Source organism: Pundamilia nyererei, unplaced genomic scaffold (assembly GCF_000239375.1).
Source record: "Pundamilia nyererei isolate P.nyererei 1_Seehausen unplaced genomic scaffold, PunNye1.0 scaffold00173, whole genome shotgun sequence".
NCBI classification, from domain to species: domain Eukaryota; kingdom Metazoa; phylum Chordata; class Actinopteri; order Cichliformes; family Cichlidae; genus Pundamilia; species Pundamilia nyererei.
Genome location: NW_005187574.1, coordinates 678,840 through 695,972, shown reverse-complemented (window position 1 = coordinate 695,972; position 17,133 = coordinate 678,840). Strand labels below are relative to the sequence as shown.

The following is a 17,133-nucleotide window of genomic DNA, read 5'->3' as shown; positions in this document are numbered from 1 at the left end:
ACACACACACACACACACACACACACACACACACACACACACACACACACACACACATACATACACACACACACAGTTGTTGAATTTTACTTGAAATAGTCTTTCGGCACTTGGAAAGTTGGATCACCTGACGCTACTGTAGCACATTTTCTAACCCCCTATCTTGTACCACTGATAGTGGTCTATAGTCCAGAACAATCCACTTTGTGAGAGAATTTGTATGTTTGTCCGATGTTGACTAACAAATTGTGCTCCTGAAGCCAGTTATTTCATCAAGTTTGGGCTGCCGACACCTTTTTTGGTACGCTAACTGCTAGCACTAACAGCTCCCACAGTTTGTGCTCGCTGCAACATGTTTTGCATTTAGATGGTAAGGTAAAGTGCTTCGTGGTATGCAGTGGTATTGAAATGAAGTTTGCCTCCAATCAGTCCTAGCAAAGCGCTTTCTTCTGATTCTTTGTAGCTCTGATGTGTAATCGGTATACCAGGAAATCGTATATAGACTATACACTACCATTTTAGAACACCCCAATTATTCAGTTTTTTATTGAAAAAATTTTTATTTTTTATTTTTTATTTTAATATCTCATTCACTTACAATGAAAGCATAGTACAAATAACCTATAGACCTTCTAAACTTTTGACTCATCAAAGTAGCCCCTTTGGCAGATATAACAGCTGAACACACCTGTGGCTTCTGTCTACAACAGAAATCAGATATTCTCCCATATCTGTAGCAGAAGTTCCCATAAATGTGGACCTTGTAGGTTGCTTTGGTTTCACTCTTCTGTCCAGTTCATCCCAAACCAGCTCGATGGGGTTTACGTCTGGAGACTGTGCTGGACACTCCATGTTTTCAAGCTCACCATCTTTATTCCTGAGGTAGTTCTGGCACAGCTTCAACTTATGTTTGGGGTCATTATCTTGCTTCATCATGAGGCAAGATAATGGTCGGGTTCATGCCCCGACCTAGTTGGCACCATACCAGAGGGTGCTGCATGAATGCTGTGGTAGCTGTTTTGGTTCATGGCGCCTCCCACTCTACAAGTCGCCGACCCTGGATCCAGCAAACAGCCCCAGACCATCACACTTCCTCCTCCATGTTTGACAGGTGATGACACACACTGTGGATCCATCCTTTCACCTACTCGACGACAAAGATCCTGTGTGATGAACTGAAGATTTCACATTTGATCCATCGGTCCATAATACCTTCTTCCAGTCCTCAGCAGTCCAGTGTTGGTGTTTCATGGTACAGACGAGCCTCTTTGTCTTGCCTGGCTTTCTCGCTGCAACTCATCCTGTCAAACCTGCAGCTTGAAGTCTTCTCTTCACAGCTGAAACAGACCTTCTTACTACGAGCACTGTTAAGCTGCTTGAAGCTGTTGTCCTGTGAGCCGCCATCACGTGACCTGATTCAGTCGTGTCTCTGGGTCTGTCAGACTCTTCCTGTCACAGTTTGTTTCATAGTGCAGAAGGAAACTGGACTCACTGACACCTTGACTTTCTTTGCAGTCTCTCTGTAGGACAGACCGACATTTATAAGAGTTACGATGGTCCGTCTCTCTTCCATTGTTAATTGCCTTTTTCTCACCCTGTTTGTACCAACACACTGCTTTCTGCAGTACAGTACTGCAGCTGATGCTGACGAGGGTACCACAGTGTGTCCAACACTGCTTTATGCAGACAGAGGGGGCTGTAAGTAATCCAGAAAAGTTGGAACACCTGTAGGAATTAGTAGCACCAGCTTTCAAGGCTTGAAAGCTGGTGATACCTGGTGATCCTTCTCCCAGGTGAGGGAGCCAATGAAGCATGTGGATGGCAGGATGTTTTCTGGTTCGGCCGTTTCATCCTCTGAGGCAAAGTCAAAATATCCAAAAAGCAGTGACCATGGAGCCTGATGAGAATTCAATCATTTAGATATTTCTGAACCGACTAAACGACAAATGGGTGTTTGGGTGTTGCCACAAACAATGTTGCTACTCCTCTAATGCTAACTTTACAGCTTGCGGCTCCCATTTTCTGACATTACAATGGCACTCATCAACAGTTAGATGACAGGAAAAAAAGAGCAAGGCTATAGTTTACTTTCTAGAGTGGACCGTTGGGAGAGGGGTGTACCAACACCAGAGGTAGAGGCGTCAACTTCAGTAATAAAATTTGCAAATCCTAGGAAGCGCTGAAACTGCTTCTGAGTCGTGAGGGTGTGCCAGTTCACGACAGCTTTGACTTACTCCAGGTTGGTCTTCATTTGCCCACCCTCAAATACAAAACCAAGTAAGGTGACCCATGGGACTCACATTTCTCTGCTTTAACATATAACGAGTTCTCCAGTAGACTCTGTAGCACATGCCACAAATGGACATGGTGTTTCTTCAGACTTCTGGAAAAGTTTAGGATATTGTAGAGATATACAAGCATTAAGAGATAAGGGAAATCACAGCATTAGTGGCTAAAACACTGCAGGGTGCTTGTGAGTCCAAAGGGCATAGAAACTTAAAATACTTACAATTTGTAAGGTTTGTGAAAACAGTGGCCCTTTGAAGGAATTAGAAAGCTGAACTTTCAGAGGGAGTTGATTTTTTTTTTATTGTAATTTGGTCCGAAATGTGGTAATTGATGCATGGCCTGAGACTGTTGTCTTTCTAAGCGACAAAGAAGAATCCTGCAACCACAGGAGAAGAGGATGGTATGTACTCAAGGTGATAGAAGTTACATAATCTGCTGTAGGCAACAGAGTACAAGAAGGAGATCTATGGAAGAATCCTAGGTGGTGGGAGAGAGTGTTTTATCTTTACTGAAGACTGTTGGAGAACATGATATGCTTGTGATACCAAGGATAGGTGGGCTGCTCTGGATTCTGACTAGCAGGTGGAACAGCAGACTGGAGACAATGTGATGAACAAAACAGGCTGCAAAATCTAAAAGATTGCATGCTCATGGTGATTGCTGGAAATAACATGGAGGAGTCTGGTGGTTACTGTAGCGATAATGTGACCATCTATTGAAGATGCTGTAATGGGAGTGTATGGGTGTATGTTCTTCTGTGGGTACCCTCCATGTCTGAGTGGATGTGTGCTGTATGTTGATATATGTCTGTCTTGTATGGGTGTGTCTGTGTTTGAATTGGGAACAGGACCATGCGTTTCTGCAGAATTTCCTGAGGAAGCTGGTCATTGAAACTGAAGTCTGTCCTGTCAGTTTCTGGTCATGTCTCTTAACCAGTTCTCTTCATCTTAGTTTAGCTGTGTACACATTACAATGCTACTTTCAAAAGAACGTTATTTGGATTTCAGTATATTACAAGACTTTTACAGTTGAGCTTTGGTCATTAAACATGAGGCAAAGGATCAAATGTGACAATCAGAACTTTCAAAAGTAAGTTAAAGAACTATTAATACTACTAATGTAATATAGTAGATAAGAGGAGAAATACACACAAGGTTATTTTGGTCTCCTAACCACATGGAGACAGTCCACCAAATCATCAAGCAACTAAAGCAGTTATTCAGTACAGATGCAATCACACTGCTGCTCCACACACCTGGACAAGAAACAAACTGTTAAGAGAGCTGGTTTTCAAATTTGTGCAAACGCTCTCTTTATTGTGCAGGTTCAACACAGGTCATCAGTTCCAAGACTACGGTGCACCTGGAAAATATCCACAGCACTTCACTTGCTCCACATTTTGTCATGTTACAACGTTATTCCAAAATGGACTTTGGGGTGGCTGTGGCTCAGGTGGTCGAGCAGATCAGCTACTGATCGGAAGGTTGGTGGTTCGATCCTTGGCTTCCCCAGTCTGCATGCCGAATATCCTTGGGCAAGATACTAACCCTGAGTTGCCCTCCGATGCGTTCATCGTGTGAATGTAGTTCAGTTTGCACTTGTGTTTAGAAGTGCTTGTGTGAATGAGGCATGTTGTATAGAGTGCTTTGAGTACTCCAGGAGAGTAGCAAAGCACTATATAAGAATCAGTCCATTTACCATTAAATTAAAAAAGTTAAACAAACAGTTTTTAAACATAATAAACCAAAAATTATAACATGTACATAATTATTCACAGCCTTTGCTTAGTACTTTGTTGAAGCACCTTTAGAGATTTACAATTGCAGCCTGAAGTCTTTCTGAGTATGATGCTACAAGCCAGGCACACCTATTGTCTCAAAATATTCTTTGCTGAACCTCTCAGGCTCCACCAGGTATGATGTGGAGCATCTGTGTCATTTTCAGTGTTCAACTGGGTTCAAGTCTGGGCTCCAGCTGGGCCATGCAGAAACACTCAGTGAGGTCCCAAACCCATTTCTTTCTTATCTTGGCTGTGTGCTTGGGGTTGTGGTCCTGTGGGAAGATAAACCTTTGCCCCGCCAGAGCGCTCAGACCAGGTCATCATCAAGGATGCCTCTGTACGCTGCTGCATTGAACCTTTGACTCTGAATAGTCTCTTAGATCCCGCTCCTGAAAGTCTTCCCCACAGCATGATACTGCCACCCTCATGCTTTACTTCTGAAGGCTGTTAACTGTTACCATTCATATTAAAGAATATGTTTTATTTAAAATGTCCCACAGTATTTTAAGTGTGGTACAAAGTATCCATGAAACGCATCTTGGTTTTCTTTTTCTTTCTTCTTTGTTCAGCAGTTATTGCTTTCTACCCAACTTCATTATCAGTCTATTTTCTCACCTGGTTCTCACTGCATATGCACATTTGATAACAGCATAACACACTGCTTAGTTATGTGAAATAACCAGTAATAACCAATAATCAGTGAACATACTCACACAGGGGCTACAGGGGCTGTCAAAGTACGGAGGCATCGTGATGATGACCTGGTCTGACCACTACCACTACAAGTCCACCGCTGCTTGTTTCTTTTCCTCCTCTCCTTCACTATCGTCCTCTGTCACTCAAAAGGTAAAATGAACAGGGAAACAGATTTACAGCCCAATAAGGTTTATAGCAATATTCTAATATTGAATAAGGGCTGTTGGACAATAGCTAATGTCCATCTAACTGTACTGTAAACAATCACCTAAGCCCAGTTTGACCACAATAAGAAACTGTAACAAACGAAGACAATAAAGTACATCCGTTCCTTGGCCAGCAGACTGAAGGTTAAAGTTACAGTTAAAGTTGACTAATGTTAGCTAACGTTTTAACACTGTTTAGAGAGCAAGTCTACATAAACAGACACTTCTAAGTCATATTAATGACTCTGCCTTTTTGCACTTTTGCTTGCTAGTGTTTCAGGTAATGTTTGTTTTCAATCTGCATCACTGATTTCTGTCATGAAATGAACCTTTGACTTTCTTTCTACTGCACCAACACATCTTATTTACTAATGATAAGCCTGCACACAATGCCTCTTAGTGAGTGATTTTATTTATATAGTGCCAAATCACAACAACAGTCACCTCAAGGCACTTTATATCAAGACATTAAAACTTTGTTTTATTCTAACCTTTACTGTCTTCAGTAGACAAGCTGTCAAAATGTAACATTAGAAAACAATGTCAGAAAATGATACTGAAATTCATTGCTATTGCCATTGTTAGCTGGAGCACTTCACAAAGGGGTTTAAAACCTACCAATGGTTCCTCCGACTTTCTTTGTCTTCTTCTGAGAGTCACGTCATTCCCTCTGTGAATGATTCTGCTAGTTCTCCGAAGGCTGTGCTCTGCTTCACTGAATTACAGAAAGCTTGAAACTCTTTGTGGAGAATTTCAAGTAGTGACAGACATGCATCAAAACTGGATCGTTTTTTTATCTATCGACTCCAGAACGTCCACCATAACGTTGGAAATGAAAACTAACCAGTCAAATGTTGGTAATCACTGGTGTGCCGTCATATTCAATACTGCCGAGACTTTCATTGAAATATGTCGTTATTACAGCTTGTTGTGTACACACACACACACACACACACACACACACACACACACACACACACACACACACACACACTTCCTCCCCCTGATTACCACTGGATCAGCTTGTTTGACATTTGAGCACAGTTGACAGTCTTCACTTTAAACTGAATTAATATGTAATGTATATCAGATTGACTTCCATCTGCCTGCGTTCGTGTTAACTCCCTAACATGCCCAATTTGTCCATGCTAAGAGGATTTAATGGATCGCAAGTCAGTCACACCATTGCTTCATTTCTGTGAGTGGCCCAAACGAATACAGGAAGATATTCTTCACTGATCTAAGAGCAGAATTGGTTTTTAACCAAGAACATTGTATCTTTTGCTGCTAACTAAACCTATGAGCTGCTCCAGAATAAACTCACTAGTCTGTTTTTGCAAAATATCTTTGCATTCGTGACAGCTAGAATTTGTCATAACTCACTTGCATGACTTTTTTCTTTCTCTTTTTTTGTTTTTACCATTTTACCTTTTTAATATATTTTATATATTGTATTTGATAAATAAGAATTGACTCATCTGTCAGTAATAATGGATAAGAGCTAAAGTTTGGGTCAAATATTTAATTAAATGTAACCTAATTGAGTGTATTTAATTAGGTTAACATAACAACACTGCTTTACTTGTCTATAGTCTTTTACTTTTTCAAAATGCAGATAATAAAAAAATCAATCAAACTAGTTTATATATCTGTGATTAGTTCAGAAAATGTTTTTGATTAAATTGGGCCTGTTAGAAAACCTGATTAAAAAACTTAAAGTGAATTAACACTAATTCAAATATCATCCCATTTTGCTTTTGAGACTACCATATTTCTCAAGACAATGGTGTGGCAGATCACATTTCAATATTTCCCTAGTTACCTGTAAATCACCGGTGTCAACAAAAGTTAGATAGCTGTTCTGTTCAGTCTTATAATGCCAGTTTACAACAACAGCTGTCTCAAAGCAAGCCTTACTATATTAGAAAAGCCCAATGATCAGATGATCTCTTATGAGCAAGCACTTGGGAGAATTGATAAGTTAATAGAAGAATTTCAGTTTAACAGGAAGAGACCAAACATAGCTGCAGTAGAGACAAAAGGGAATGACTTGCAATAGTAACAAAGAGCAACAGCTACCTAAATTGTACTTTATGTACAGAAGTCCGTTATCTTGCAGCAGTATTAATTCATGACTGCATACAAATCTGGATACTGTGGCTCTTCTGAAAAAGAAAGCAACCAGTCAGAGACATTTGACTCCCTGGTACAACCCACAAATATGAGCCTTCAAGTAAAGAACTCATAAGTTGGAGAGGAAATGACACCTTGCTAATTTAGAAGATCTTCATTTGGCCTGGATAAATAATTGCTCTATAAAAAAAAAAAAGGGTCTTTGTAAAGCTAGGACATCTTACCATATGTAAGAAAGAGGAAAATGGGAACCTGCCAGGTTGTCAGCCTTGTACCCAGGCTAACAGAGAGTTTGAGCTCTGTTGAGCTATTGCTTTAGCTTTGACTAGTGATGACTTCACTCATTTCTTTAAAAGTCGCCTTCCCACAGACGTGCCTGTAGTGGTCGCTGATGTTTGCTAGTACTGTTACCCTCCTATCCTTAATTACTTATTTTCATTCATTTTCTCCTTTAAATCATCAATAAGTCTAATTCCTACAATTAATTAATGTTTCACTTTTAAACATGATCAGTTTATCTTTATTAAAACAGACCTGTTTTACGATTGCGGCAATTAATTATTTACTTAAAAAAGCTTTTACTGTCATAGCAAATTATTGTATAGACCAATTTCTATGCTTCATTTTATTAACAAAATATTGTAAGAATAGTTCAAAAATAGCTGGACAAGTGTGTGCAAAGAACTTGTTTATTTGCGGAGTTTCAGTCAGGATTCAGACTATAGTGCAGAAACAGCACGAGTGAATGTTACCAATTATCTTTACATTGCCTCAGAAAGTGGACTTATTCGATTCAGTTTAATTCAATTCAGTGTTATTTTATATAGTGCCTTGAGGCAACTTATCGTGCTACACCTCAGTGCATCATTTGATATTCTTGACAATAATATTTTATTATATAGATTAGAGCACACAATTGGTATCAAAGGAACTGTGCTGTAATGGTGTGACTCGACTCTATCTGACAGACTTCCATTTGTTGTTAATGTAAATGAGGAATCTTCTTAGTTATGGGGTTCCGTTACTTACACACCAATGCCAAGTAGCTGGTGGACCTAATATCAGACCACAGCAACCTCTCTGAACAGGCAGACATCCAAGACTGGCTTTCCAGTATGAGGGGTTGGACACCACCAAGCCCTGACATGATTCACGCCTACTGGCTGAAGAAGCTGACTGCACTCCATCGTACAAATGAACCAGCTAATAACCAGCCAGTCAATGAGAGATACCCAGAATGGCTAACCGAAGGCTAGGCAGTCCTGACACCCAAGGACCCCCAGAAGGGACCAGTCCCCTCCAACTACCGACCAATAACCCGCCTCAGCACCACGTGGAAGCTCCTGTCAGGCATCATAGCGGCTAAGCTGAACATGGCTCAATAGATGAGAAAGGAATTTGCAAGAATACCAGAGGCAGAAAACACCAGCTACTGGTAGATGGAGCAGTCACCCGAGACTGCAAGACTAGGCTGACCAACCTGTGCACTACCTGGATTGACTACAAGAAGGCCTATGACTCAATGCCCCACACCTGGATCCTGGAAGGCCTAGACCTATCAACAGGACTTCATCAGGAACTCAGTGGGGGTGTCTCTCTTCTCTTCTTGTCCTTAGCGGGCGACCAGCGGCGGTGGTCTGCCGCGCAACCAGTACGCTGCTGTAGGTGCCGCAGGTTCTCTTGCTTGACCAACGATTATCTTCCACGCTTTTCGATCTAGGGCGATGGTTCTTGCCTGCTCGAGGTCAAGTCGAAGGGCCTTCAAATCATCCTGGATTTGTTTCATCCATGTCTTCTTTGGTGCATTTCGATGCACCCTCCAATCGGTGGGGCGGGTCAACCAGAGTAGGCCATGGGGGTAGCGGCTCGGGTCCATTCGATAAATGTGGCCAAACCAACGAAATCGGCGGCGCTGGATTAGGTGGCCGATCGTCGGTTGGCTGCCGCAGCTGGTGAGGATGGTGTCATTCGAATGACGGTCGCGAAGGGAAACGCCGAGAATGCATCTAAGGCAATGCATTTGGAAAACTTTGAGCTTGCTCAGGTCGTGTTTGAGCATTGTCCACGTCTCTGCGCCGTAAAGTAGAATGGGCAGGATCAGGGTTCGGTAAAGGCGGATCTTTGTCGCCAATGAGATGTTGTTCTTCTTCCAGATGCACCAGCGCAGGGAAGCGAATGCTGCTGCCGCCTGCCCAATTCTGGAGCGTCTCTCCACTGATGATGCCACTTTCTTCTCCTCGACGAGGGACCCCAGATATTGAAATTGTTGGACTTGTTTGATCTGCACACCGTCGAGGTGGACGATCGTTGGTAAGCCGTCGGTGGTCAGGACTTTGGTCTTCTCGGCATTAACCTTGAGGCCGTACAGTTTGGAGTGCACTCCAGTGGGGGTGTGGCGTACAACACTAGAGGCCAACTTCAAGCCCATAGCACAAGTCACCATCAAGTGAGGGATCTACCAAGGAGACGCTCTGTCCCCACTGCTGTGGGATCATTGACAAGACTGGCTACGGATACCAACTACAGAATGGATCAGTTGTCAGCAGTGTTGGGACTAACTAAACTAAACTAAATTATGATGGGACCCTAAAAAAAATTACTATGTACAATAATGGATTTCTATACATTTTACATCAGATGAAAACATTTGTTGCAAGATTCAGATAATTATTTGTTAAAAGTGAGACATTTTAAATGAGAATAAGAATGAAAAGTATTTCCTTGTGCCCCCCTCTCCCTGTTAATGCCCTACCTGCCCCCCTGGCAACACTTTGCTAGACCCGCCCCTGCACAGTTACCAGCTGTCAGCTGCTTAGAAAAGGATCCTGGTGTTATTTGTCTCTCAGAAACAGTTCATAACTTCAACTCATTCATGTCACCTAAAAGGTAAACCTGTTTCTCCATCACCTGTTCAGCTCTGATGATCCAGTAAGGACATCTCCTGGTTTCATCTTCATGTTTCCCTCTCACCACATAACCAAACCGACATCATGACCAGCAGCTTTACAGCTGTGGCTCCAGCAAACATCAGCTGATACTAGAAATTAATATTAAATAAATTCTAACAACAGCTGATCAAGCTTAAACGTGCTGCTGTTGTTTAGCGCGACATCCGCTGGTTTCCTCTTTCTGGCACAAAGTGGGCGATAAATAAACGAGAGAGAAAAGCCGATCAGCTGATCACTGATCAGTTTCATGATTGAAGTAGCAACAGGAGAGGGAGAGGATGAGAGAAGAAGAGGCAGCTGTGCAGCAAAGACAATAATTCCAGCTTTGTGTCTTTTTCATTGTAGCTGAAGTCCGGGACAAACTGTTCCTTTTCACCTCAATACGAAACGTGTAATATTTTCTTTTCGATTCTATTTTTTACGGGACGGTTGGAAACTCTACTAACTAACCTTATAAATAAAATAAGATAAAACAAGTTCAACATCATTAACATCATAGCACCCGCCCAGCTGTATATAAACTCCGTCATGCTAGCTAGTAGCAGTACGAGTTATTGTAACTGACTGTAAAAACTCAGCATAACGAGAATAAACTCCACCTAAACTTGGTTTATATCTGACCCAGAGAGACTGCAGGTCATAACTTCTTACCTGAAGTTCAGTTCACCGCCTCGGGTCTCTGCTCCTCCTGCATTTCATCCACCTGCCAGCGTGTTGCACCTGCTGCCTTCCACCACTTGCTAATGTTACTGAATCTGTGGAAGCCCCGCCATAGCCACCACCAAACAACTGAGTTATTTTTACACACCGGCCAGCATCTGGCCAATCCACCACCTTTCATTGTTTATACCGTTACGGGAAAAAAAAACGAAAAAAAGAAAAATTGCCGATGGCCAGTCCAGCTATGCCTATTTGGGATTAATGACATACTGAAAAATGAAGCAGTACATGTGATGCTTTTGAGATACTATAGCATGGAGGATCACAATCTGCTGGTACTTTTCTGCGTTTATCATTTTGACAAGATCCTCAGCACCACTGGTTGAAATGTAGTCCCAGTCTATGTGTGAAGTTTGCATTTTCAAAGTTTCAACTGAACACATGGAAAGATATTTCTTGCTGTTGTGACAGGCTCCCAGGAACAACAATAGCAGAGAAATACAATCTAAAATTTGTTCTTCGCTAACTTGTTCTTTATAGATTCCACAATTATTCACTTCTTGAATTAAGTGATTTACAGGTTAACTGGATTAAGAAGCAAGCAAACAAACAATGTTCCACCTAAAATTTGTTTCCAGTGGCTTTAAATCACTGATTTTGTTGGGTTTCTCTCCAAGCCTGTGTTCAAGGTAAATAAATATTAGTTGCAATGATAATTTGTACTGCTTTTAACAGCATACAGTATGAGTTCTGTGTAGCAAACTAAGTTACTGTGATTTTATACAGAGATCTATTTTTTTGGTGCCATCATTGTCTTAGTGGATTATTTTGCTAATGTAAGTAAATTTGTACGTAAAAAATAGATTGAAACTCATATAGAAGCTCAGTTTTCTTGCATCTGTGACAAAAGCTCAAATAGCTCCATATTTCCACATTTGTATCTGTGGATATGCAAACATGCAGTTGTGATCACAAGTTCACATCCAATCATCATCATCTAACCCACGCAGGGTCAAAGGTGCATATACAGGCTCAAATAAATAAAGTGTGTAAAATCTCACTGCAGTCAGCTGAATTCTGCATTATTATTTTATACTCGGATAAAGTGGATGAGGATGGATGGATGGATGTTTTATAACATGACAAGGCCAAGGCCTGTTAAACGTTTTGTTAGTGATCATGATTGACTTCTTTCTGACAGCATAATTTGTTTGGCAGCACTCTTCTGATGGGCCTGAAGATCCAAGAGCTAAGAAGGAGAACTGTGGTCAGTTATCCAACCAGAGTTTTGTCACAAGCTTGTTGATACAAACGTATCCTGTTAAGGTTCAACTTGCTAAGGGACATTTCACCAAATATTCATGGGCATTAATGTAGACATGTAGATCCTGTATTTATACTGAGGTTGGGGATTGCACCTAATACTTAAATAAAGATCTGTTCTGTACAGTTACTCCACCCTGAAAGATGCCTATAATGAGTCTCAGACCACAACCGTAGATCTTTGACATTAGGGCCTTTCTGGCTTTAACATTTGACATTTTTATTTTTTCTTTGCATGTCTTCGTGCTGTAGTAACAGTATACTATTACAGAATAAATGAGGTAATGTGACTTCAATGCAGGATAAGGGAAAATGCACACATGCGTGAGAACAAATGCCTTTTTGTGCTGAACATTTCTCTTTGTATTTCCTGTCGTGATTGTGGATCAAAGTGCTGCTGCTTTAAGTGCTACTTGCTCAAACATTTTGCATTGTAAAGAACATGCAAAAGGCTGAGTGTACTGCCAGCCCTCTGTATGAACTATGTGTGTAATTATTTGCATGATAGTCAGCATGCAAGAAACAAGTGTGTTTCTAATACTACCTTTGCTTGTTTTCTTTGTCTCCGTTTTTTTGCTCTAGAAATCAACAGCAACAACATGCCAGGTGAGTGTTTTTAGTGAATAATGTCAGATGGAAGCAGATATTCAGACAAGTGCAAACAGACTTGGTGACGACAATGTGAAGCTACTGTTCCAGCTTAATGAAATGTTCCTGTCTGTGCTTTAACATAATTCACATTGCATTCCCTGAAATGGGATATTTCTTTTACAAAGGAGGGACAAATGACTAAGACTATTACTATGACACTATGTGTTAATTATTCAACCATGTGCAGATATTAGGTTTATCTTTCAGTTACAAATGTCCATAATATTTCTGTTTATTCCTTCAGAAATCTGATATTCAACACAGATTATAGGATCCTGCCTCTTGGGCTGTCTCATCATACCAGTAGTTACAGATTACTTACCTCTAACAAGTTCTATAGAGATATTTAAGTATCTGATTGAAAACAAAGAATTTATTAAACTAGAGCATTGCATTAATTCTCATTATTTTACTGTCTTTGCACAAAAGTGATGAAATTCAGTTCATGTGGACTAAAACTTCACAGGACATTCATGGTGTGTCAAATGCTTGGACAGCTCACGAGCTGGCCTTCAGGAAATCATATTTAAAATATTATATATTCTGTCACAATTCATTTTAAAGCAGCTATAATACTAAAAAAAGACTAAACCAAAAAATAGAACTGGACAATAACCAGAAACAGAAAAACAGACATGTCACTCCCATCAACTGGATGTTTAAATAAGCAGCTGTGTGTTAGCGTGACAGGGACATAAACTAATGAACTGAAGACATTTCAATAATGTGTTTATAATTTGTGTTTGCTGCCTCAAACAGCCAAAGAGCAAAGAGCAGATATCGCATTTTTATGTCTGTACAGCAGGTCAGTTGAGTTCTGCTACACAAACGTAAAAAGCACACATGAGCTTTTTATGTGTTATACTCGTTACGAGGAAGCCTCCTGCTCAGGCACAGGAAGCTTTGTGGCACCTGTGTGATCTGATGTTATGCTTTCACTATGGGTAAAAGCATGAATCATCACAATACCAGAGGGTATTGAAACTAAGTGTTCTCTTTGCTGAAATATTCTCTCTCTTTCCTCTCTTTTATACCTTTCCTATTTTCTTAAGGCCTTGCACATATGATGGCAGAGCAAGGTATGCCTCTCTTTATGTCTTTGCTACAAGTCTATCTTTGGTTGTGACTCTGTTGTGCTGTGCTGTGGTTGTTTTTGATGGTGTTGTTCAATACACGATGTTATTTTATTTCCCCTCTCTCCTTCTTTTTACTGTCCTAAGAAAACTGTAACAAACAAAGCTTGTTATTGGTTTGTATGTAAAACGTGACACTAAGGAGAAAGATGGATTGGCAGTGATTGAGCTAGAAACAATGTGAAACAGGTCAGGGTGATTAGTGATAGAGATGGACACGGGTGTTCACTGCGCACACTAAAAAAAAAGGAATAGAGATGGAAATGTAGTAACAAGTTACAGGTGTGGTACGAAGATGGGAGGAGTACTCGGAGAAGCAGATAAATGAAGAAAGATGAGAGAGAGATTAGGATGGATGGAGGAAAGTTAGTGATTCAGAAAGTGCAGAGAATTAATAAGGAGGAAGTGAGCAGCTTTAAGGCAAGGCAAGTTTATTTGTATAGCACAATTCAACAACAAGGTGATTCAAAGTGCTTTACAGAGACATTAGAAACAAAAACAAATAAAAAGCATGATTTAAAATTGATTAAAACAAGCAAATAAACTAACTAACTAATTAACAAACAAACAAAAAAACAAAACAGTATATAAAATCAAAACAGATAAAATCAGAACAGTAGATAAAATCAGTAGTTAAATGTAAGTTTTGAAATTTAAGCTTGAAGTGTGGATTTGGTGCTTTATTCAAATGCAGTTGAGAACAGGTGAGTCTTCAACCTGGATTTAAATAAACTGAGTGTTTCAGCTGATCTGAGGCTTTCTGGGAGTTTGTTCCAGATATAAGGAGCATAAAAGCTGAATGCAGCTTCTCCGTGTCTGGTTCTGACTCTGGGAACTGATAAAAGACCGGATCCAGATGACCTGAGGGATCTGGAAGGTTCATACTGGGTCAGGAGGTCACTGATGTATTTTGGTCCTAAACCATTCAGAGCTTTATAGACCAGCATCAGAACTTTAAAGTCTATCCTCTGACGGACAGGCAGCCAGTGTAAGGACCTCAGAGCTGGACTTTAAAAAAGGGATTGAGAGTGAAAGGCACTTGGTCCACATCACACACTGGTGCAGGTGTGTAGATGTCTAGGAGAGAGGAGCTGTGCCGGTACTGATGGCTACAGAGGGAGTGGAACCATACCATGAAGCTATGAGAAAGAGCTTTTAAAGTGACCCGATGATCAGTGAGCAGCAGAACGAGAATTACAAATGTGATGCTTGCTCTGAGAATGTTGATGGAGAAGTACAGAGAAGGTCAGAAGGGCTGCACCATTTCTATCTGGAGAAAACGTGTCGTAATGTCAAGAGAGACACACTGAGATGTCTAGTGAGAGTAGGAAGACCGGAGAGGTGAAAGCATGCAGTGGAAAGAAGAGGAATGAATGTCAGTAGAAACGGGACAAAATGCATGAGTATGAATGAAAGGGTAAATTAGTGAAACAGCTCTGCATGGTCATGTAATATATATTGTAAGTTTATTTTCATGCATGCATCTCTACTTTTAGATATTATACAAATTTCCTCATTTTCCTGATGAGTGTTCTATCCGCCCCTTTTCCCAGAAGTCCTCTATTTGAGTAGTTACTGCTCGTGGCTTTCATGTGTTTGAGATGTACAGTTACATCAAAGATGGTGCTGTGCATTATTGAATTCTATGACATGATATGGTTGGTGTCTGCTATAATTTGGACTAAATTTCCCTCTTCTTCTTCTCCCCTCTCTGGGCACTCTTGGCTGTGGATTCTGTGCTGTCTCCGCCTCCCCTGCTCTTCTAGCTAAAAGCAAAGGTACAGCTTTTTCAAAATCTTTCCTTTTCCACCTCTATGAAAAGCGACGGTTGTTCTGTGAGTGTTTAAGAGCAGTGCAGTGTTATGTGTTTGATGTTTTAAAGGTGTGTGTTTGTCTGTATTCACTTCTCTTGTGTAATGGCTTTTCACAGAGAGTGCTTGGAGTAAGCAAGTAATTAAGCCAACTTTAATTGAAGAAGGAAAAAAACACACTGTGTTGCTTTCTGCTTGTTTATAAAAGCGTGCATGTGTTTTGTAATTTGATCTGAGTTGTATACAGTACACCTGTGCAGAAGCTGCATGATGTTAAAAGAACAAGCGTCACTGTGGGGCAGTTTACAGAACAACCAGGAGAAAATAAAGGATCTTCTCCTGGCTGATGGAACCAGTGACGGAGCAGGTTGTCCTTAAACAATGCTCAAAATGTAACCAGTGTGTTGTGGTCTGAGAACAATGTAGGTGCATTTAGTTTATTTATGTTACTGATAATTCATCTTATCAAGCAAAATCATGCAAACAGACCACTGATACAGAACAGCAGATCATTTAAGCTTTCCAGTAATTTCGTTTTTAGATAGATGCTGTTGATGTTCAATACCCGATTCTGCATCTCTTAATACAAACGTGCTCCAGAGAAGGGAAACTGCTGTTGGTGACCTTTTGGGCAGATTTCTGCAGCGCCGTCTTGTCAGCCTCAGAGCAGTTGCCATAACAGACAATTATAGAAGAAGTCAGAACACTCTCCACCAGAACACGGTACCCCAAGATCAGCTACTTCAGCCTCCTCATGAAAAACAGTCATCGATCAGCTTCCTTCATAATACTGGCTGAATTCGTGGCCCATGTGAGGTTGCTCTTCCACCTCTTTCCTGTACGTAGAGATCAGAGATCAGACCAACAACAGCCATCTACAAACTTCAGAATATGATTGCCTGGATACTTTGCTGAGTAATCACGTGAGAAGTGTACACAGTAGAGGCCACCATACACGCCCTTGTGGAGAGCTGGCTTTAAGTTTGATGGTGGAGGATGGCCTGCCTGTCAAGACGTCCAGCACCCAGTTACACACAGTAACAGCTTATTGGTTAGTGTCTGTGGAATGATGGTATTAAATACAGAGTAAATAAAGATACAAATACAAATACAAATACAGAGTCAGAGTTCAGAAAGAGCAGGCTGACACATGCATGAGAGCAGAGTGGATGACAGACTGGTTCTTCCTGTATGCATGCTGCTGTGGACCCACACTGATGTCAACTGACTCCTGAATGTGGCCAAAAGCAGCCATTCCAGCCACTTCATGATAAGTGGGGTGAAAGCCACCAGGCAATAGTTACTCATGGCTTTCTCAGCAATATTTTCATAGTATTTTTACTGACATGTAGTGCACATATGTTTTGGGCAAAAACATTTTTGAATATTAAAATACGAACATTTGTAACAAACAATTGACAAATTAGCCAATGCAAAACTTTATCTGCCTAATAAAAAAAGAAGATAATCTTCTCACAAACTGGTGTTTGATTTTGAAACAGG

General features: G+C 40.7%; 1 protein-coding gene across 1 annotated transcript in view; it reads left to right on the top strand.

Annotated features, from left to right (window-relative positions):
• Positions 1-17,133, top strand: part of nrxn3a (neurexin 3a) — a 208,994-nt gene that overhangs the window by 18,044 nt on the left and 173,817 nt on the right. Inside the window, 3 exon segments of the mRNA XM_013914133.1 lie at positions 12,618-12,641; positions 13,739-13,765; positions 15,586-15,597. Coding sequence (XP_013769587.1) covers positions 12,618-12,641; positions 13,739-13,765; positions 15,586-15,597 — 63 coding nt within the window.